General features: G+C 43.2%; 1 protein-coding gene across 4 annotated transcripts; it reads right to left on the bottom strand.

The window, feature by feature from the left end:
• Positions 1–1293: 1293 nt before the first annotated feature.
• Positions 1294–13951, bottom strand: THAP1 (THAP domain containing 1). Of its 4 annotated transcripts, none has more exons than XR_005255456.1 (6): positions 13557–13951; positions 12993–13188; positions 8007–9031; positions 4329–6750; positions 3346–3486; positions 1294–2400 (listed from the first exon to the last, which is right to left on the bottom strand). XR_005255456.1 is itself a non-coding variant. In XM_038125251.1 (3 exons), the coding sequence occupies exons 1-3, from the start codon at positions 13625–13627 to the stop codon at positions 8564–8566; spliced, it is 735 nt and encodes a 244-aa protein (XP_037981179.1). In that variant the 5' UTR covers positions 13628–13951; the 3' UTR covers positions 7027–8563. The 4 variants fall into 4 exon arrangements, 1 of the variants encoding a protein (XP_037981179.1); XR_005255457.1 differs by having other exon boundaries at positions 1303–2400; positions 6609–6750; XR_005255455.1 differs by having other exon boundaries at positions 3346–6750.
• Positions 13952–16327: the final 2376 nt, after the last annotated feature.

Consider the following 16327-nt stretch of genomic DNA (forward strand, 5'->3'; position numbering starts at 1 on the left):
ATTAACACCAGGTGCAAACAACATGATAATCAGTGAAATCAAAAGGAGCAATAAAGACTGCAGAGTTTAATTCCTCTATGGGTAATGGGGACAACTGTTTGCATGGGAATGCTATCAGGCACCTTACTCAGTCAGTTAAATATCCATTTATCATTGCAGCTGGATTTTACCTTACCATGATCTGACAGCAGGACAGGGGACTGCCACACTGCTGTGAGCTCATCTCCTGTTGTGACATCATGAGCAAATACTTGGCAGATGAAGCTACATGTGACTTCATGACTTTGTTCCAAAAGAACAATGCTGCTTAGTCTTGTCTGAGACAATGAGGCTGCCACAGAAACTCTTTTCTGCACAAAGCTGAGAAAAGTCCATGGTGGACTTCTAATGATACAATACCATTTTCAGAAATTCAAAGAAATTACGGTTTCATGGGATTCCACAAAGCTTTGCCCAAAATGTTCAGTTAGGCTTTTAACATTTCAGCCCTAGCAGGTCTTTTACAGTTGATTTTTTTTTTTTTTTTTGAGGGGTGGAGGGGGAAAGCTACCTCAGTGGTGAGGATGTTGCTCAGAAAGCCCTCCCAGCCCTTGGGAATGCTAAACTCATTTTTGTATCTCTTATGTATAGGAATTAAGAGGCAAGCAGAATAAAAGCAAAACTCAGCTTGAAAGCAGAGTGAAATCCATTGAAATATTAAACAAGCATCCTCTTTCCTCAGGCCAAACTCATCCATTAACCCAAAGCAGTCTTCAGAGACATGCTTTTCATTCCAATGCTGTTTCCAACAGCCTTTTCCATTTTCATCTATGATAATTTTATAGTATGAATCAGCAAAAAGTTACCAGTCTATAAGAAGAGGTTACTGCCTCACCTTCTGAATTCAATTCCCTGATCAGTTGCTGACAAGCTCTGTAACTGAGTAGGTCAGTGTCTCATTATCATGTACAAAAGATCAGAAGATGTGTTGGAAAACACAGATGTTTAAATTCTGATAGTAATAGTAGAAAAAAATAAATCTTTACTAAGAGAGAAGAGTGTTGCTGTAGATGAGCAAGGCGAGGCACACAAAGAACAGTCAGAGAAAATTATATACTATTGGATATTATTAAAGATTTCTAGCAGGGAGAACAGTCTTACTTCTATAGTCATATCTCATCACAGAGATGATGGATTTACCAAGCAGCAAGATTTTATGATAATGCTACTGTGAAAAACAAGCAAGGACAATGCCATCTCCTGTATGTGTAAATTTTTAATTTCTTTTAGGAAGAAGGAATAAAAGGTGTTGAAGGATGCTGGGCTTTTATTTGGTGTAGGAATCCAGGCAACACTGTGAACAACGCAAGAAAGCACCATTTGCAAATATTTATTTAATTTCACTACATCTTATCACTGAAATCATATACATGTCAATTACCTGGTGGCTATTATATGAATCAAAAAGTCCAAGTTCTAGCAACCTTAGTAGACAGGTCAAGAGGTAAATATCAATATTGATGGAAGGATGGTTATCACCATAGTGATACTATTAGGTTAAGCTTGCCTGAACATTTGAGTGTAAAATTTATTACATATGTATTTACAATTTTTTCAGTTATATGTAGATTTACCATGAGGAATTCTTGAGTTTGTCAGCTGATGACAGTATCAAAGAAAGGTAACTCCACAGATCCTATAACTGTGGTTTATGGATACCTATATTTGACATAGATAATTTCCAAACAAGCTGAGTTCTTTAAGCTGAAACAGCTACATGAGCATTCACTTGGGGGAATAGATGTTTCCTATTATATGCAACCAAGAGATTTCCATGTTGTATTATCTGTACTAAAGAACCTGCCCGGTTCCTCACCATGCTGAACACATAAATAAACTCTGAACTATTTCAGTCCCTTCTCATGAAAAAAAAAAAAAAACCAAAACCAAACACACTAGTAAAACTATTTTCCTATCTGAACTTAGAAAGAAAAAAATTAAGAGCTGAAAGTATATACATACAACAACAGGATTTAAGGTTATAGTCAAATAAATTATTTTTCAGTCCCTCAACACAATACCACAAATATTCTTCTGACAGTATTCTTCTGACTCCTAGAATTCCTCAGATTAAAACCACCACCACAAAATCATTTGATATAACATTGTGTCAGCTGAGGACACCTATGAGACAAGCCTGCATGATCAAGCTGAATATAGTTAGAATGAAGCATTTATCAGTAAGGCCATCTTCTGTGGCCGGAGCTCACACAACCTCCTGTGAGAGCTGTAAGACTCCACTTGCTGGTTCACAACTGGGCTGGGAATAACTCTTCCTTTAGATTTTCTTTATGCGCAGGCAGTATTCTTCTGGACCTCACAGCATCAGCATCACTGAAGTGATGAATGAAGAGTCTGATCCTATCAATACAAAATAAAGAAGAAGAAAAAACAAAAAAAAACCACACCAAAAAAGAGCAAGAAATTTGGACTCAGCTGTAAGAGTAAACATCTAAAACTTCCTTCTTTCAGAGTGAGCAGCTGTGGTTATTATCACAAACCTGTAAATACAGGTGGAAGTCTAGAGATTTCTTAAGCCTTCCTCTTAAAATATAGTAAAAGTATATGAAAATGTTTTCCTTTCTGAAGACAAAAAAATTATAACTTTTTCTGCAAAATACATGTGTGAGATTCCTGAATGACCCCTGCAATGGAGGTGGGCAAGAATGATGTGCTGAAGGAAGAATGTAAGGAAAAACAATGATTTGTCATAAAAAAAAAGATGAAATTATCTCAGCACAAGAGGAACTAGATAGAAAATTTTGCTTAGGAATACATCTGCCTCATTCAGTCCTAAGATCCAACAAACAGCCTTCCCTGAAATAATTAGTCGAGAGTAATGTTTTCCTGAGCTAACCAGGCCAACATGGGAGGGTAGTGTTTATGTGATTCAGCCCAATATAAAGTAGAGAAAATAGATAACTCAAAAAATCAGCTTGGAAAACAGTAACTGGCCTGAGTTGGGTGTAACCTGCATATTACTTCCCAGTAACTGTGAGGACACAGTGTCATGACACCAAGCATTTAGAGACCAGTAATGGGACTTTGAACAGTATATTTGAATTGTGATTCCACTGATATTGCAGCTGCTATATTGTGATTGCGTGGGAATTCCAGTATATTGCTGTAAGATTCTGCTGTATATTCCAGTATATTGCTGTAACATTCTGCTACATCAAAGTCCTGGATATATCTATAAGAACTTGGTTAGAGAGTATTGGACTATGGCTGCAGGCTACTAAATGAGCCCAACACAAAAGAAGTTTCAATTACTGGAGGAAAGACCTCTTCCTTTTTCTGGATTACCTGTCCCAGGTCATTGAATTGAAGAGCTTCCAGTAGAAAGTCACACATCTTACATGCCTGAAATACTGGAGTATTGGTTCTTCTACAGATGACAAGTACAGCCTCAGACTCTGCATCTTTAATGGTCACATCCAATGAAACCTGAAAGGAAGTGGGAAGCCTGCCTGATTTCCTCAAGTTATCCATGAATATAAAAAAAATAAAATCAAAACCAAACCAAAAAACAAAACAAAACACAACAAAGAAAAAACCACCACCACCACAACAACAATCAAACCAAACAGTCCAGTGACTGGCCTGATATCATTCTCCATACTCATCCCTAACTAAAAGACACCTGGAACCAAATGAGAGGCAGAGGACAATCACGTTTCATAAGTTCCCGAATGTGTGAGTCCAGACTCTACAATTTATTTGCCTCCTTTACAATAGGAGGAAGCATCTACAGGACTATCAGTGGCTAATTTTGCACAACAAAAAGCCTGATACTCAATTTTAAATGAACTCTTAGTGGCAAGACTGTGGACAGACTTAATCAAAAATTTAATTATGACAATGTAATGTAACTATTCTCAAGAGAGGTACTTGAACCTTTCCTTCTCAGTAACTGATTTAAATGCTTTCTTTAACTTAAGAATATTTAAGATTACTTTCTTTGGCAACTGTTTCAAAGTGAGTCATAGTGGATTAAACAGCAACTTCGCAACACATTTTTTTGCCCACTTTTAAACTCTTTCAGCCTATATAACACTGTAAGGTCTTCTGCCAATTTTGTGCAATAAAATGCTGCAGTTCTATCAGAGTTCTCTACATGAAGATAAAATTTGCATTGAACAAACACAAAGGGAAATCTCTAAGAGCAACTGCTGTAATATTTTTGAGTCATGTATCCTGTTTTTCTCTTTCTCATTTATAAACAAATCATTATTGTGGCAGAATATGGTAAATAAACTGCTGTGCTTAAAACAGCAGGAGTTACATACCTGAACTAGCAGTCATCAACATGCTTCAGCAGTTTGTGTTTTGATGGTTAAAATTAGACCATAGCTCACCCCATTCCACCCTGCCATAGCCACCTGATGAAGCCGTAAGCTGTCAGGAAACAGATAAAGCTGCAGCCTAAAACCTAAAACAGACCTCACAAAAGAAAGAAAGCAAGAAAGCAAAAGAGCAACTAGAAATAACTGCCTGGGTCCAGAAAAGCAAGTAACAGGAGGAGTCCCTTGGAAAGCATTCTGAAGCTGTTGAGGTTTTAGTTTTACCCAATCAACTATCTTCCTTTCCTTCTTCCTACATTCAGAGTGGGATTTGCTTTGCACTTTCTTCAGCTGCAAGAGAACTCCTTCACAATTCACACAGGACACCAAGGGCTTAAATCCTAACAGAGCTGAAGGAAAATGAAATGTCAGCAAGACAGAAGATTGCTTGGACATGTTGATTTCCTTAATTTGCTGACATAGTTTTTAAGACCACACCAGTGACAACACAGACAAGATGGTAACTGGAAATGCAGGAGTAAACAGAGCCATGACAAAGAACTCCCTCAGCATGACAAGTAATTCAAGTATTTAGCTATTCATTTTTTTCCCCACAAAGCATACCTCTTGAGCTTGAAAAGTCCCAGTTAGACAGGGAAATCTAATACTTTGCAGAAGTGTAAAAAGAAAAAAAGCAAACACTGCACATACATCAGATACCCTGCTGCAGCAAAAGGGTAATTGGGGCAACAGGGAGAGGTAAGCGAAGTGGCATGGAGGCAGCAAAGGAGTACCCTAGATTTTGACTCAATCTGTAGTAGCTGTATTTTAATAAGCATGTTCTTGTTTCAGATGTAACTGACTTCTGAGGAGTCTCTCCTCTTTATCTCATATTCTTCACTTCTCTTCCCACCAGTTTTCTTTCAATACAATTGGTGCTCAGCAATACAACTTCTGTTAAGAAATTATGCCAATTCCTATCTGTTGAAGCATCTACCCATTTCAAAATAAATATTTCTGTAATTTAATGATAGAAATTTTTTGCCAATTTTGCTATTTTCTAACTCACTTGAATTTTTCAGTTTATAAAATAGGCTTCAGTGAAGTGCATTTAAACAAATGTCAGCTACTTCATGTACACGTGAAAAACCACATGCCATCCTACAATTACAACCTCTGCTTTTTAACTCCCAATCACATTTTTTCAGAGATGTTTATGAAATTAGTGCTAATGCAGGTACAGTTGTGGCCAATGCAAACAGTAACTGTTGCAGACCTCTCTAACAGATGATTGTGCGGATGTACCAGATCCCAAAAGTATAGGAAATTTTAACACATGCTAATGGAACATATTGTGCTTACTAGCTAGAATTATTTTCCTAGCCTCACCAGTAGCAGAGAGCCTTCATCTTCTCTTTCTATACTGCTACCACAGAGAGAGATTGTGAAAGAGTGAGGGACGGGGTGCAGTGCATAAAGAGTCAATTGCTAAAAGACAATCAGTTGTTTCTGTTCCAGTCTTTTCTCTCCACTTCAGAGCTCTGTGGTACTGAGCCCTCATTTGTCTACTAAAGTCCACACTTAGCCCAGACATGACTATACCAGAAGTTAACAAGATTTTTTTTGGAAAGGAAAAAAAATAGCTGCGGCAGAAGAAATTGAAGAAATTCAAGCCTGTTATCACAATAGGCTGCATCTCTTCTTATACTATCATCTGGTAAGAGGAAAGGAAGACAACTGAGCAGCAGTCCCCTCTTCAGCATATTACTTCTGAAACTGTCCAGACAACAAATAATCAACCCCCTCAATAGAATTTATGTTAAATCTAAAGCTGTTAAATGAACTTCACCAAAGCAAACAGCTTAAAGATACAAGGACTCCACACACCATGTATCAGCCATCTACCAGTGTACCTAAAATTTAATTTGCAGACTTAGTTTATTCAGCTGCTTCCCTGAAGAGTTATGAAGTTAAAACACCCAAAGGAAGGGCCCAACAAGCACAGCAGCACATAAGGTGGGGGGGAAACAGAGAAGTATGGCCCAGATGGAAGGGAATGGTGCTGAACATTCAGATTAGGAAGCTACCCATGTATTTTCAGAAGAAGCTGACATAATGCTCATTGCACCCAGAGGAGAGGATTTATTTCTTCTCATGCCCTGCATTTGGCCCTGTCTTTAACTTGTATCAGGTGTGGCACTGTTGGCCCTCTGCTGCCTCTCCACTACAAGCCAAACCTGCTGCTTTAGTGAGCTGAAGTGTCCCACAGAAGGGTACAGCCAGCACCTCAGTCACTTCCAGAGAACTGGAGGACATAAGAAGGGTGGTGGTGGGAGTACACAACCAAGTGTTGGGGCGCAGAGGCGGGTGGCAGGGGGTGTGGTATTGCAGTAATCCACTGTGCTTCAGGAAGTCACACTTGAAATTCCTGCAGAGTAAGAAGAGAGGGTTTTCTATAGAGAAAAGAGACACAATCTGCTATCTGGCACACATGCCAACAGCATAGCAACAGTTTTTTAAATGTCTTTTCCTTGTCACTTTTGAATTTTACCAATTTTAAATACTAAGTGTAACATCAACAAGGCTTGGGAACCCAACCTCTAAACAAGGAAACTAGTAGAAAATAAAAATGTAAAATGTCAAGACAATTTTGGCGAAATTCTGAGAAAAGAAAAGAGAAAGTAATTAAAAATCTAACACATCATTTGCTTTTCAAATTTTTAATTAGGCATAATAAATGTACACAAAAGGAAGCATTGGAATTTTTGTTCATTTTAAGTGTATGAAATGGTAGGGAAAATAGACACATGGCATGAGTGAGGTCAGAAGTATCAAGACTGGTTTGAAATATTTCAAAATGTCATGCTAACAGGATATTAAGGGAAGCTTTTAAAGCCATCATGAACAAGGCTTCTTTAACATCAGAGCTAGAACCCACGTTGCACATAAGTTTGACATAGACTGAGAAAAGTAATTTTCCTCATGTCTCATATATCCAGGAATTTCAGCTGTGAAGCCTACATTAGGGTTAGCTATTTTCTTTCATTTTCAATGAGTTTGTTGACTAAATAAATTTTTAGAAAGTGCAAACTGCTGCACTACTTTGTCATACTAAAAAGAGTCTTAATAAGGCTGAAGAAGAGGCAGCAGCATTTGAGATATTATAAACCAGTCTAGCACCAATCAACTCCAAAGTCTAGTTCCCTATCTGCCCTTTGGTGGATGCCCTTTGGGGAGCGAAAAAAGGAAAGAAATAAAACCACTGTATACTGCAAAGCCATAAATGTCTGACTCCCTGGATGAAGAACAAACTTACTTCATTTCCTGAAGCTACACATGGTTGACATGCGAGTTAATTTCAAAACCAAGGACAACACTTTACCAGTTACAGTGTTTATGGGAAGATGACCCTACAACATACTGGGACTGTATATTACCAGTGTCCTTTTGCAAGCAGTCACTGTAAACAGTACATTGTCATTAAGACAACAGTGCCATTACTGCCAACAGTGCAGTAACATACATGTTCAGTTCAGCCCTGCACTTCAGGATTATTTTTAAGCGCCCTCAAAACAAAAGCTGCTTCTACAGGTCTCGTTAGCTATGCTAATGAATTCTCCTCATCGCCCTGAAAACACTCATGTGGTGAAGAGTTACTCCAAAAGAAGAGGTTCATTTACATACCTCACCCAAAGGGATCCAGGAATTACTTTTTGCAGTTCTTCAAATGCATAGCAAACTGAAGTTGGAAGTTTTCCCAGACTGAAATGTGCATCTTAGCTATCTTTTTGCAGCACTTGCAGATGTTAGCTGACCTAATTCTGTTCTTTCTAAAATCAGTGAAAACTACTTACTGGGGATTACCAAAGCCAACATTAGAAGTTTTGACAAAGCACTAGGTGTATAACCACCTAAACTTCACTCTCACCCAGATTCAGTTTCCAGTCCCTGTAAGCATAAGACAGACATTGTAAAAAAAGTAAATTCCTATGTGTCTTCCATCTTGCATCCTTTCTTTCTGGAAGCAATTAATATTTTGTAAATTCATTGCATATTCTAATTCTGAGATACTTGCATCTTCAATTTATTAAAAGTATATCAAACTGAAATGACAACGAAGAAAAAATATTATCTTATTTGTATGACTGCTTAATTACTGTTTTAGAATTAGGATTAGAAAGAATTTAGTTTTTAAACTGTATTTCCTGGCCTACCAAAGTGAAAACTGATGTTCGTGACTCCTAGGCAGGTACTTCTACGACTTCAAAATAGTCATTAGGCAGAATCACATAGCCTTTTCCTGCCAATATGTCTTTTTCTTTCTGAAACTGAACAATTTCTCTTAGTTTCTCAATTTGTCTTTCCTGACGCCGGCACCGCTGTTGCGCTGTCTTGAGCTTCTTCCGCAGTTTTTCAACTTGTTCCTCCAGCTGTTGAATTCTTTTTCGCTGATGGACTGTATCCTCGACGGTGTAGTTATGATCGCAAAAAACAGCAAGATTGCTGGGGGTCTGGAGAGGGGGCATCAATAATCCAATACTCGGATCTACCAATCTGGCATCTATTTGAGACAAATGAAAAGAAGGAGTTGACGGAGACTGTGGTAGCACTGGAGCTGCTGGTGGTGGTGGTGGTGGTGGAGGTGGTGGCGGCGGTGGCAATGGAGGAGGTGGCAGTGGATCTCCTGGCTGCTCTGCAAATTCTTCAGACTAGAAAGAACAAGGAAAAAAATGTACATTTTCATGCTTAACATTGTTTACAACACAACTCCCTTATTACAGCCCCAGAATAACCTAAACAACCAGGCTTTAAACTAATAAAATAAACTTCAAATACAAGATTTTCAAAACTGGCAAACGTTTCTGGGCCTGCTTTGTCCAGCTTCTCAACTGGACATATTTTTAACCAGATTCATTTTAAGGACTCTTTGAAACTCATGCCGTTATGTCTAAATAGGTTTTTTGAATTACCTAAGAAGCAAGAACACAGACTGCAGTTCCATAAAACAGAGTTCAGATGGCCCAGCAACTCATTGCTGCCATCCCATTCCCCTTTGTCTATCCTCCTTTCTGCTGCATCATACCACTTCGTAATTGAACCTACCAGCTAACCTAATCAAAACCACACCAGAAGCAGACAATCTTCTGCTGAGGTAGAATGAGGGTTAACTACTGAGCAGGCTGATAGGCTGACAGAGCAGAGAGATAGACACAGTAAGACCAGTCTTTTCAACAACTGGGAGGGACTCTTACTGGTTTTGGGCTGCAGCGTAAGGGTTTGGTTAAAAGAGACATCATGAACCAAAATAAACAGCTCTTCAACAGCAAAGACACCTTCTCCTCCTTGGTATTTACCTTTAGCTCAAATATAATTGCTAAAATGACAGAAAGCTATTTGATCTCCAACTACCACTGCATAACTTTTCTGTCCATTATTCAATGTCAAAGCAATGCAACAAAAGGTATGACATATACCTGCCTTGATATGTGGAAAAAGTGAGAATCATAGATTTATAAAATGGTTTAGGTTGGAAGGGACCCTAAAGATCATCCAGTGTCAATACCCCTCTGCCATGGGCAGGGACACCTTTCATTAGACCACATTGCTCAGAACCCCATACAACTCTTGAACACTTCTGGGGATGGGAAATTGACGGCTTCTCTGGGCAACCTGTTCCAGTGCCTCACCACCCTCACAGTGGAGAATTTTTACCTAATATCTAATCTAAACCTGCCCTCCTGCAGCTTAAGGCCATACCCTCTTGGCCTGTCACTACCTGCCCTTATAAAAAAGCCCCTTTCCAGCCTTCTTATGGGCCCTCTTTAGATTCTGGAAAGTTGCTATGAGGTCTCCACACCACTTTCTCTTCTCCCAGCTGAACATCCCCAACTTTTTCAGCCTGTGTCTCTAAGACAGGTGCTCCATCCCGCTGGTCATCTTTCTGGCCTCCTCTGGACTCCCTGCAGCAGTTCCATGTCATTCCTGTGCTGGGACGACAGAGTTGGATACAGGGTTCCAGGTGGGGTCTCACCAGAGTTGAGCAAAGGGGCAGAATCCCCTCCCTCACCCTGCTGGCCACGCTGCTTTGGATGCAGCCCAGGATACTAGTGGCTTTCTGGGAAGTGAGCTCACACTGCCAGGTCATGTTAAGAAACAGGACTACATAGCTGGCAGATGGAATGGACAGGGGAGAAGCACAGTTCTCCCTTTTGGCAGCAGCAAAATATCAATTGGCTCAACTCCACTGCAGGGTTTTTTTGCAGATAAAACTGCGGGTTTTGTCACATTGCTCTTGATAGGTCCACTTGTACAGGTCAGGACAACACAGATTCCAAGCCATTTGAGTATAGGCCAGAGCAGAGAATCAGATTCTTTCTTCCCCAAAGGAATCCAGTATAATTCAGAAATGCTTCTGTGCAGACGTCGATTGAAAAAGCACTGCTGAAACCAAAGAGCTTGCATATTGCCTATTGAAAAGAAAGCTTAAAACATTCTCAGTAAAAGCGGCACTGAAAAAATTTTCTACCTAGCCAGCCATTGCCAACACTATTAGTACAAAGAAAAGCATAAGGACTGATTGATTTTAAGAACAGCCAACAGTCCTCACCATCAAAATATCCAGCTCATCAGATCTGAAGGTCATATCATTAACTTCACTGACTTAACATACAAGCAAGATAGATATGTGGGTGTCTACCTGTCCCCCACGCAAACTACAACACTTGGCAGACAGTAATGGAAAAGGCAGTTTGGTGATTGGTGTTGAAGAAAACTGATGATTGGCATTAAAGGGAAGTTTAATATGCACTCAAATATAACCGATCACATGAAGGGACAAAATCAGCCAACTACCAGTCTTATTTCTCATTTACAAAAAACTACTGCAGTTAGCATACCTAATTCACATATGAATATTCTAAAGAGCTTGACCCTATCAGCTGTCACTATCAAATTTTTCTACTTAAAAAAACCCTACAAGGCAAAGGTAGACCTAGCAAAAATGAAACTCATTCTTGCTAGAAACAAAAGCAAAAATCAGATCACTGCTGGACTGCTGAATTCACAGAGACTTCTATTTGAAGCTACAGAGCATATGATACCTCTATATACAAATTATTATTGTCATAACGTATCACAGAGAACAGATCTTTGGTATCTCTGTGACATCATCAATGACTTCTAATTATTTCTTCTAGCCAATAAATACTTCTCCTAAGACATAAGTAAAGAAAAAGAAAGTATACCAAATTACATAGTGTGAAAGATAAAAAACCTGTATTTCAAAATCTGTGTGGATTCAACTCCAAAACCACAATTATTCTTTGTTATTACATTGTTACTTGAAGATATGTGGCAGTTTTTTCAAAAGTGCCATGAAAGAAATAAAAATAGAACTAAATCCTTCAGAATTAAAAGGCACTCACTCTTCTGTGTTTTTGTAGATCCAGGTATGACAGCGAAATTGGGAACGTGGCTCACTACTAATCCTGCTGCACCAACAGTACTTTTGCAGACTACCCTATACACCCATTCAGCTTTCAGACTGTAAAAAAATTTGCAAGCATTTTACACACAACAAAGAAAATGCGTATTTCACAGATAAGCAAGGAAGTGTAATCAAATAAAAACCACAGCCATATTTCCCTGTAAGTTGTCTGTCTCCTTGTTTACATTCTGTTTATATTTTCTTATGTGTTATTAGCCACTTTTAATTTTTCAAATGTGTAGCCCTTTTGTTTCTGCAGCACTCCAATATTGTATATAAAGAAAAAATTGAACAAGAAGAATCTGAGTTTTCTTCTGTGCACTTCATCCCATTTAAGTCTTTTGCTCCCCAGACCTACTCTATCACTGTCTCCTTTGCCACTTTCTCTATGGCAGAGTAGTAAGAGATCAAATATTTTATATCCTTTAAAGGAGTTAAAAATCAATCTTTTCCATTCTTGTCTTGAAGTTATTACATCAAGAAGAAAGAACTCTTAAGTGACTTGCATCTCACAGTAAATTGTTCTAGCGGCACAGTGAAGGGAATACCCCACACAGAAGACTCTACCATCAGAAGTCGGGGACCAGTATGGCTTTTGAAAACAATGTTACGGCAAGACAGAGGTGCTCTCAGGACAGAGAGATAGCAGGTGCAGGTGAGGTTCTGCCTCTCACTTTAACTTTGCAAAGCCAAAGCACAGAGCTCTCTTAAAGAGGCCAGTTAAGTTTCACCATTAACATCCACCATGTCTTCAATGCTAGCAGTAGCCATAAGTGCCATTTGCAAGCATTAATGAAGGCTCTCTCAGATTCTGAATATGCAGGAATTGCTGTGGAACAGTTTCACTACAAGGTAATACCTTCTTACTGTGCTGCCATTCCATTTAATTCAGCACATGGATGCTGAATTACATGGACACATGAGCAGGTCAGAGCCAGTGCCTGCCTGTACAACATGTTGTGCTCCAAAGCCTCAGAGAGCTCCAGAGAAAACAAGCACAGCTGTTGAAGGTATTTTCAGTCACCACAGTCCTCCTGGTGATCACACGGATACAGGCTCAGCATCGTGACAGCCTTCATCCTTCCCAGCCTGCATCCTCTCCCTGCTCACCGCCCTTCCATTCTGCTACCAGTGACATGCACGACACGTTCTGGCACCTGCAACCATGGGTGCTTTGGGTTTACCTTTTCACCGGGTTCAGTGTAACAGAATATTGTGGGCACAGCATTCTCTTTTAGGAGCTTGTTATTGCATTCCCTCTTAAAGCAATCGGGGGTAAAGTGTTCTGAGCAAATGCTGCTGTACTTGGTCGGCTTGAAGTTTTTCCTCTTAACAGCAGCTTCCCACTTCTTGCAAAGATCGGGTCTTGTAAGAGGAAACCTGCAAGCAAGAGACACTTTCAGCTTTTCTGGAAAACTTTATAACCGGAGCCAAAACCTTCCAGCCCCCATCGCGGGGGGCGATGAGGTTTCAGCCCTCTCTCGCTCTGCAACAGGCGGCTCAGAGGGTCCCGTCCCTCGGCTTTCCCCAGGGAGACGCCGGGAGGGGCGGGCGAACAGACATGTCCCTCTCTATCTCTCTAACTCTCCCTCTCCCTCTGTCTGTCTGTCTGTCTGTCCGTCCGTCCGTTAGTACCCGGCCGCGCGCGCGCGCGCTCCCTCCCGGCTCGCGGCGATGTTCGCGCGCGCGGTCCCGCGCTGATCCCACCCCCCCCGCGCGACCCCGCCCCGGCGCTCGCGCGCGCTCACTTGTGGAAGGAGATGGGCTTCTCTTTGTCGTATCGGTTCCGGCAGCGGTAGGCGGAACAGGACTGCACCATCCCGCCCAACCCCACGCCCGTCGCGGCGCGGCCTTCGTGGGGACGGACGAGTCGGCGGGACGCTGCGAACTCAGCGCCGGGCGCCCATGCTTCCCCCGCCTCCCGCGGCCCCCCCCCCGCGCCCGTGCCCCTCCGGAGAGGGACGGGAACGGGACGCGCGGCCTCTCCCAACTCCAAGATGGCGGCGCCAGCTTCAACGGAACCTCTCGCGGTAGCTGCGCGCACCGCGCTCCGCCCATTGGGCGCGTCGGCGCGCAGGGTGGGGGCGGGGCCTTGTTCTGCGGGCTCGCCAATCCGGCCGCCTCCTTTCCCCCGCTCCGCCCCCTTTTCGGGGCCGTGCTCCGCCCGCACCCCGCACCCACAGCGGGGCAGTGCCGCCCGCACCCCGCACCCACAGCTGGGCAGCGCCACTCCCCTCCACACCCACAGCGGGGCAGAGCGCCCACACCCCGAACCCACAGCTGGGCAGCGCCGCTCCCCTCCACACCCACAGCGGGACAGAGCGCCCACACCCCGAACCCACAGCTGGGCAGCGCCGCTCCCCTCCACACCCACAGCGGGGCAGAGCGCCCACACCCCGAACCCACAGCTGGGCAGCGCCGCTCCCCTCCACACCCACAGCGGGGCAGAGCGCCCACACCCCGAACCCACAGCTGGGCAGCGCCGCTCCCCTCCACACCCACAGCGGGGCAGAGCGCCCACACCCCGAACCCACAGCTGGGCAGCGCCGCTCCCCTCCACATCCATTCTGGGCAGTGCCCACACCCCGCACCCACAGCTGGGCAGCGCCGCTCCCCTCCACATCCATTCTGGGCAGTGCCCACACCCCGCACCCACAGCTGGGCAGCGCCGCCCACCGCGTCCGCCGCCGTGTGGGGAGCGCCGCTCCCCTCCGCATCCACAGCAAGGCAGTGCCTCCGACCCCGAGACCTCGGGCTGCGCTGGGGCCGTTCCTTCCCCGAGGGGAACCCGTAAGGGACCACTCCGGCCGCGCCATGCCCGAAGTCCCGGCCGGGGATGGTTGCCCCAGCCGGCAGGCAGGGCTGCGCTCGGACGGACGGGTGTGCACAACGCGGCTGTCACAGGGACGGGAAGAAGCTGGCGCTGGGAGCCCCGCGAGAGGATCTGGCTTTCTTCGGGGAATAAAAAAAAAAAAAAAAAAAAAAAAAAAAAAAAAAAAAAAAAAGGAGGGGCATGGGAAAGGCAAAAGAAAACAACGGGAAGACCACATTGCCATAACACACAGTTGCATTAAGGACGTGTAAAACAACTCCGTGTCACTCGCCTAAACGTAGTTTGCAGGCACATCAGCAAGCAGTAGATAGCTCTCTCAACAAATCCATTTGTTGTTACGAATAAGTTTATTCCGAGCAGTTTCAACATATTCTCATTCTGTGGGCTCACTTTTGAACTCTGCCTTTGATCAACAACTGAAACCGTCCTACATAAGTGACAGTTTTTTGTATAGGAATGACGAAGGGTCATTCCCAGTCAAGTCATTCCCATTTAGGGTCACCCCAGTCAAGTGTAACATTATATTTAGAAATTCACTGACAATTACCCCAGACCCAAGTGAACCTCCGTGGCTTTTTCTCTGACCCCACACAGATCATAGTTTTCTCCTCAGCCTACTTTTCCCCTCTACACTTGCTTTGTGAGGGAAAGAAAATATTTATTTGTCTTAGCTTGGAGGCTGTGGATTCTCTCCCTTGACAGCCCTCTTTGCGCAGCTGATGGCAGGTACCATTTGCTTGCCCAGAAAAGCCTGTACAGCAGCTTCAGCAATACTTCCACAAAGCCACTTTCATGAGTACTGTTTTCAGCACTCAGTGTTGGCTGAGCACTGCTAGCTCTGCTCCCTCTCCTGCTAGGTCAGCCAAGAGACAAGGAAACCAAAATAAGCTCTTTCTAGCACTACCTTACTCACCAAGAAAAACATGCTTACTCTTCTCCTATCCATGTGAATGCCTCTGTCCCTGGCCTTTGCCTGATGACTTTCTGCTCCCTCAAAGTCCTCCTGCTGCCAGTTTTCTGGGCAGCAATTCTGCCACAGCCTCAGGGACCAGAAGAGTTAGGCTGTCCCATGGCAAGATGAGCTAGGGGTGACCAGAGCCAAAGCCCAGGCTCATCAGCCTGGACAGAATCCTGCAAGACAAGAGCAGGGCACACACTAATGGACACACCCACACAAGGTGAGGTGATGAACCACGTACAAGGTCCACCCAGGTAATTCAGGCAGGAGCAGCAGGAGATGGTGCCAGGAACAGAACTGGAAACACAGGTCCAAGGTTCACCCAGGAGATGGAGCGGAAGAGAGCGACACAGCCAGACAGGGACTGAAGGCTGTGTTGAAAAGGAGCCCTTGCACCATACGCGAGAGTTGGGGGCCCCAAAGTACTTGAGTCAAGGTCATCAAGGCCTTAGTCAGTGCACCTAGACTCCAGTTCTCCTATGGATCTGAAGAGGGATTCTGAGCCAAAGTCTGGGACTTGATACCACTATCCATCTCCTCCTCCACTGCTGGTTTTGGAATGAACCTAGGCACAGGGGGACACAGCATAGCCATACAGATTGTGACGCTAAGAGCAGAACTCAGCAACTTCACTAGTCACTGTGAGAAGAGGCACATGGACTTGATATACAGGAAGGAAATACCTGGGGAGAAAGCATGAAAGCATGAGTAGGTTGTGAAAGGTGACA

The sequence above is a fragment of the Motacilla alba genome, chromosome Z (assembly GCF_015832195.1).
Source record: "Motacilla alba alba isolate MOTALB_02 chromosome Z, Motacilla_alba_V1.0_pri, whole genome shotgun sequence".
Taxonomy (NCBI): domain Eukaryota; kingdom Metazoa; phylum Chordata; class Aves; order Passeriformes; family Motacillidae; genus Motacilla; species Motacilla alba.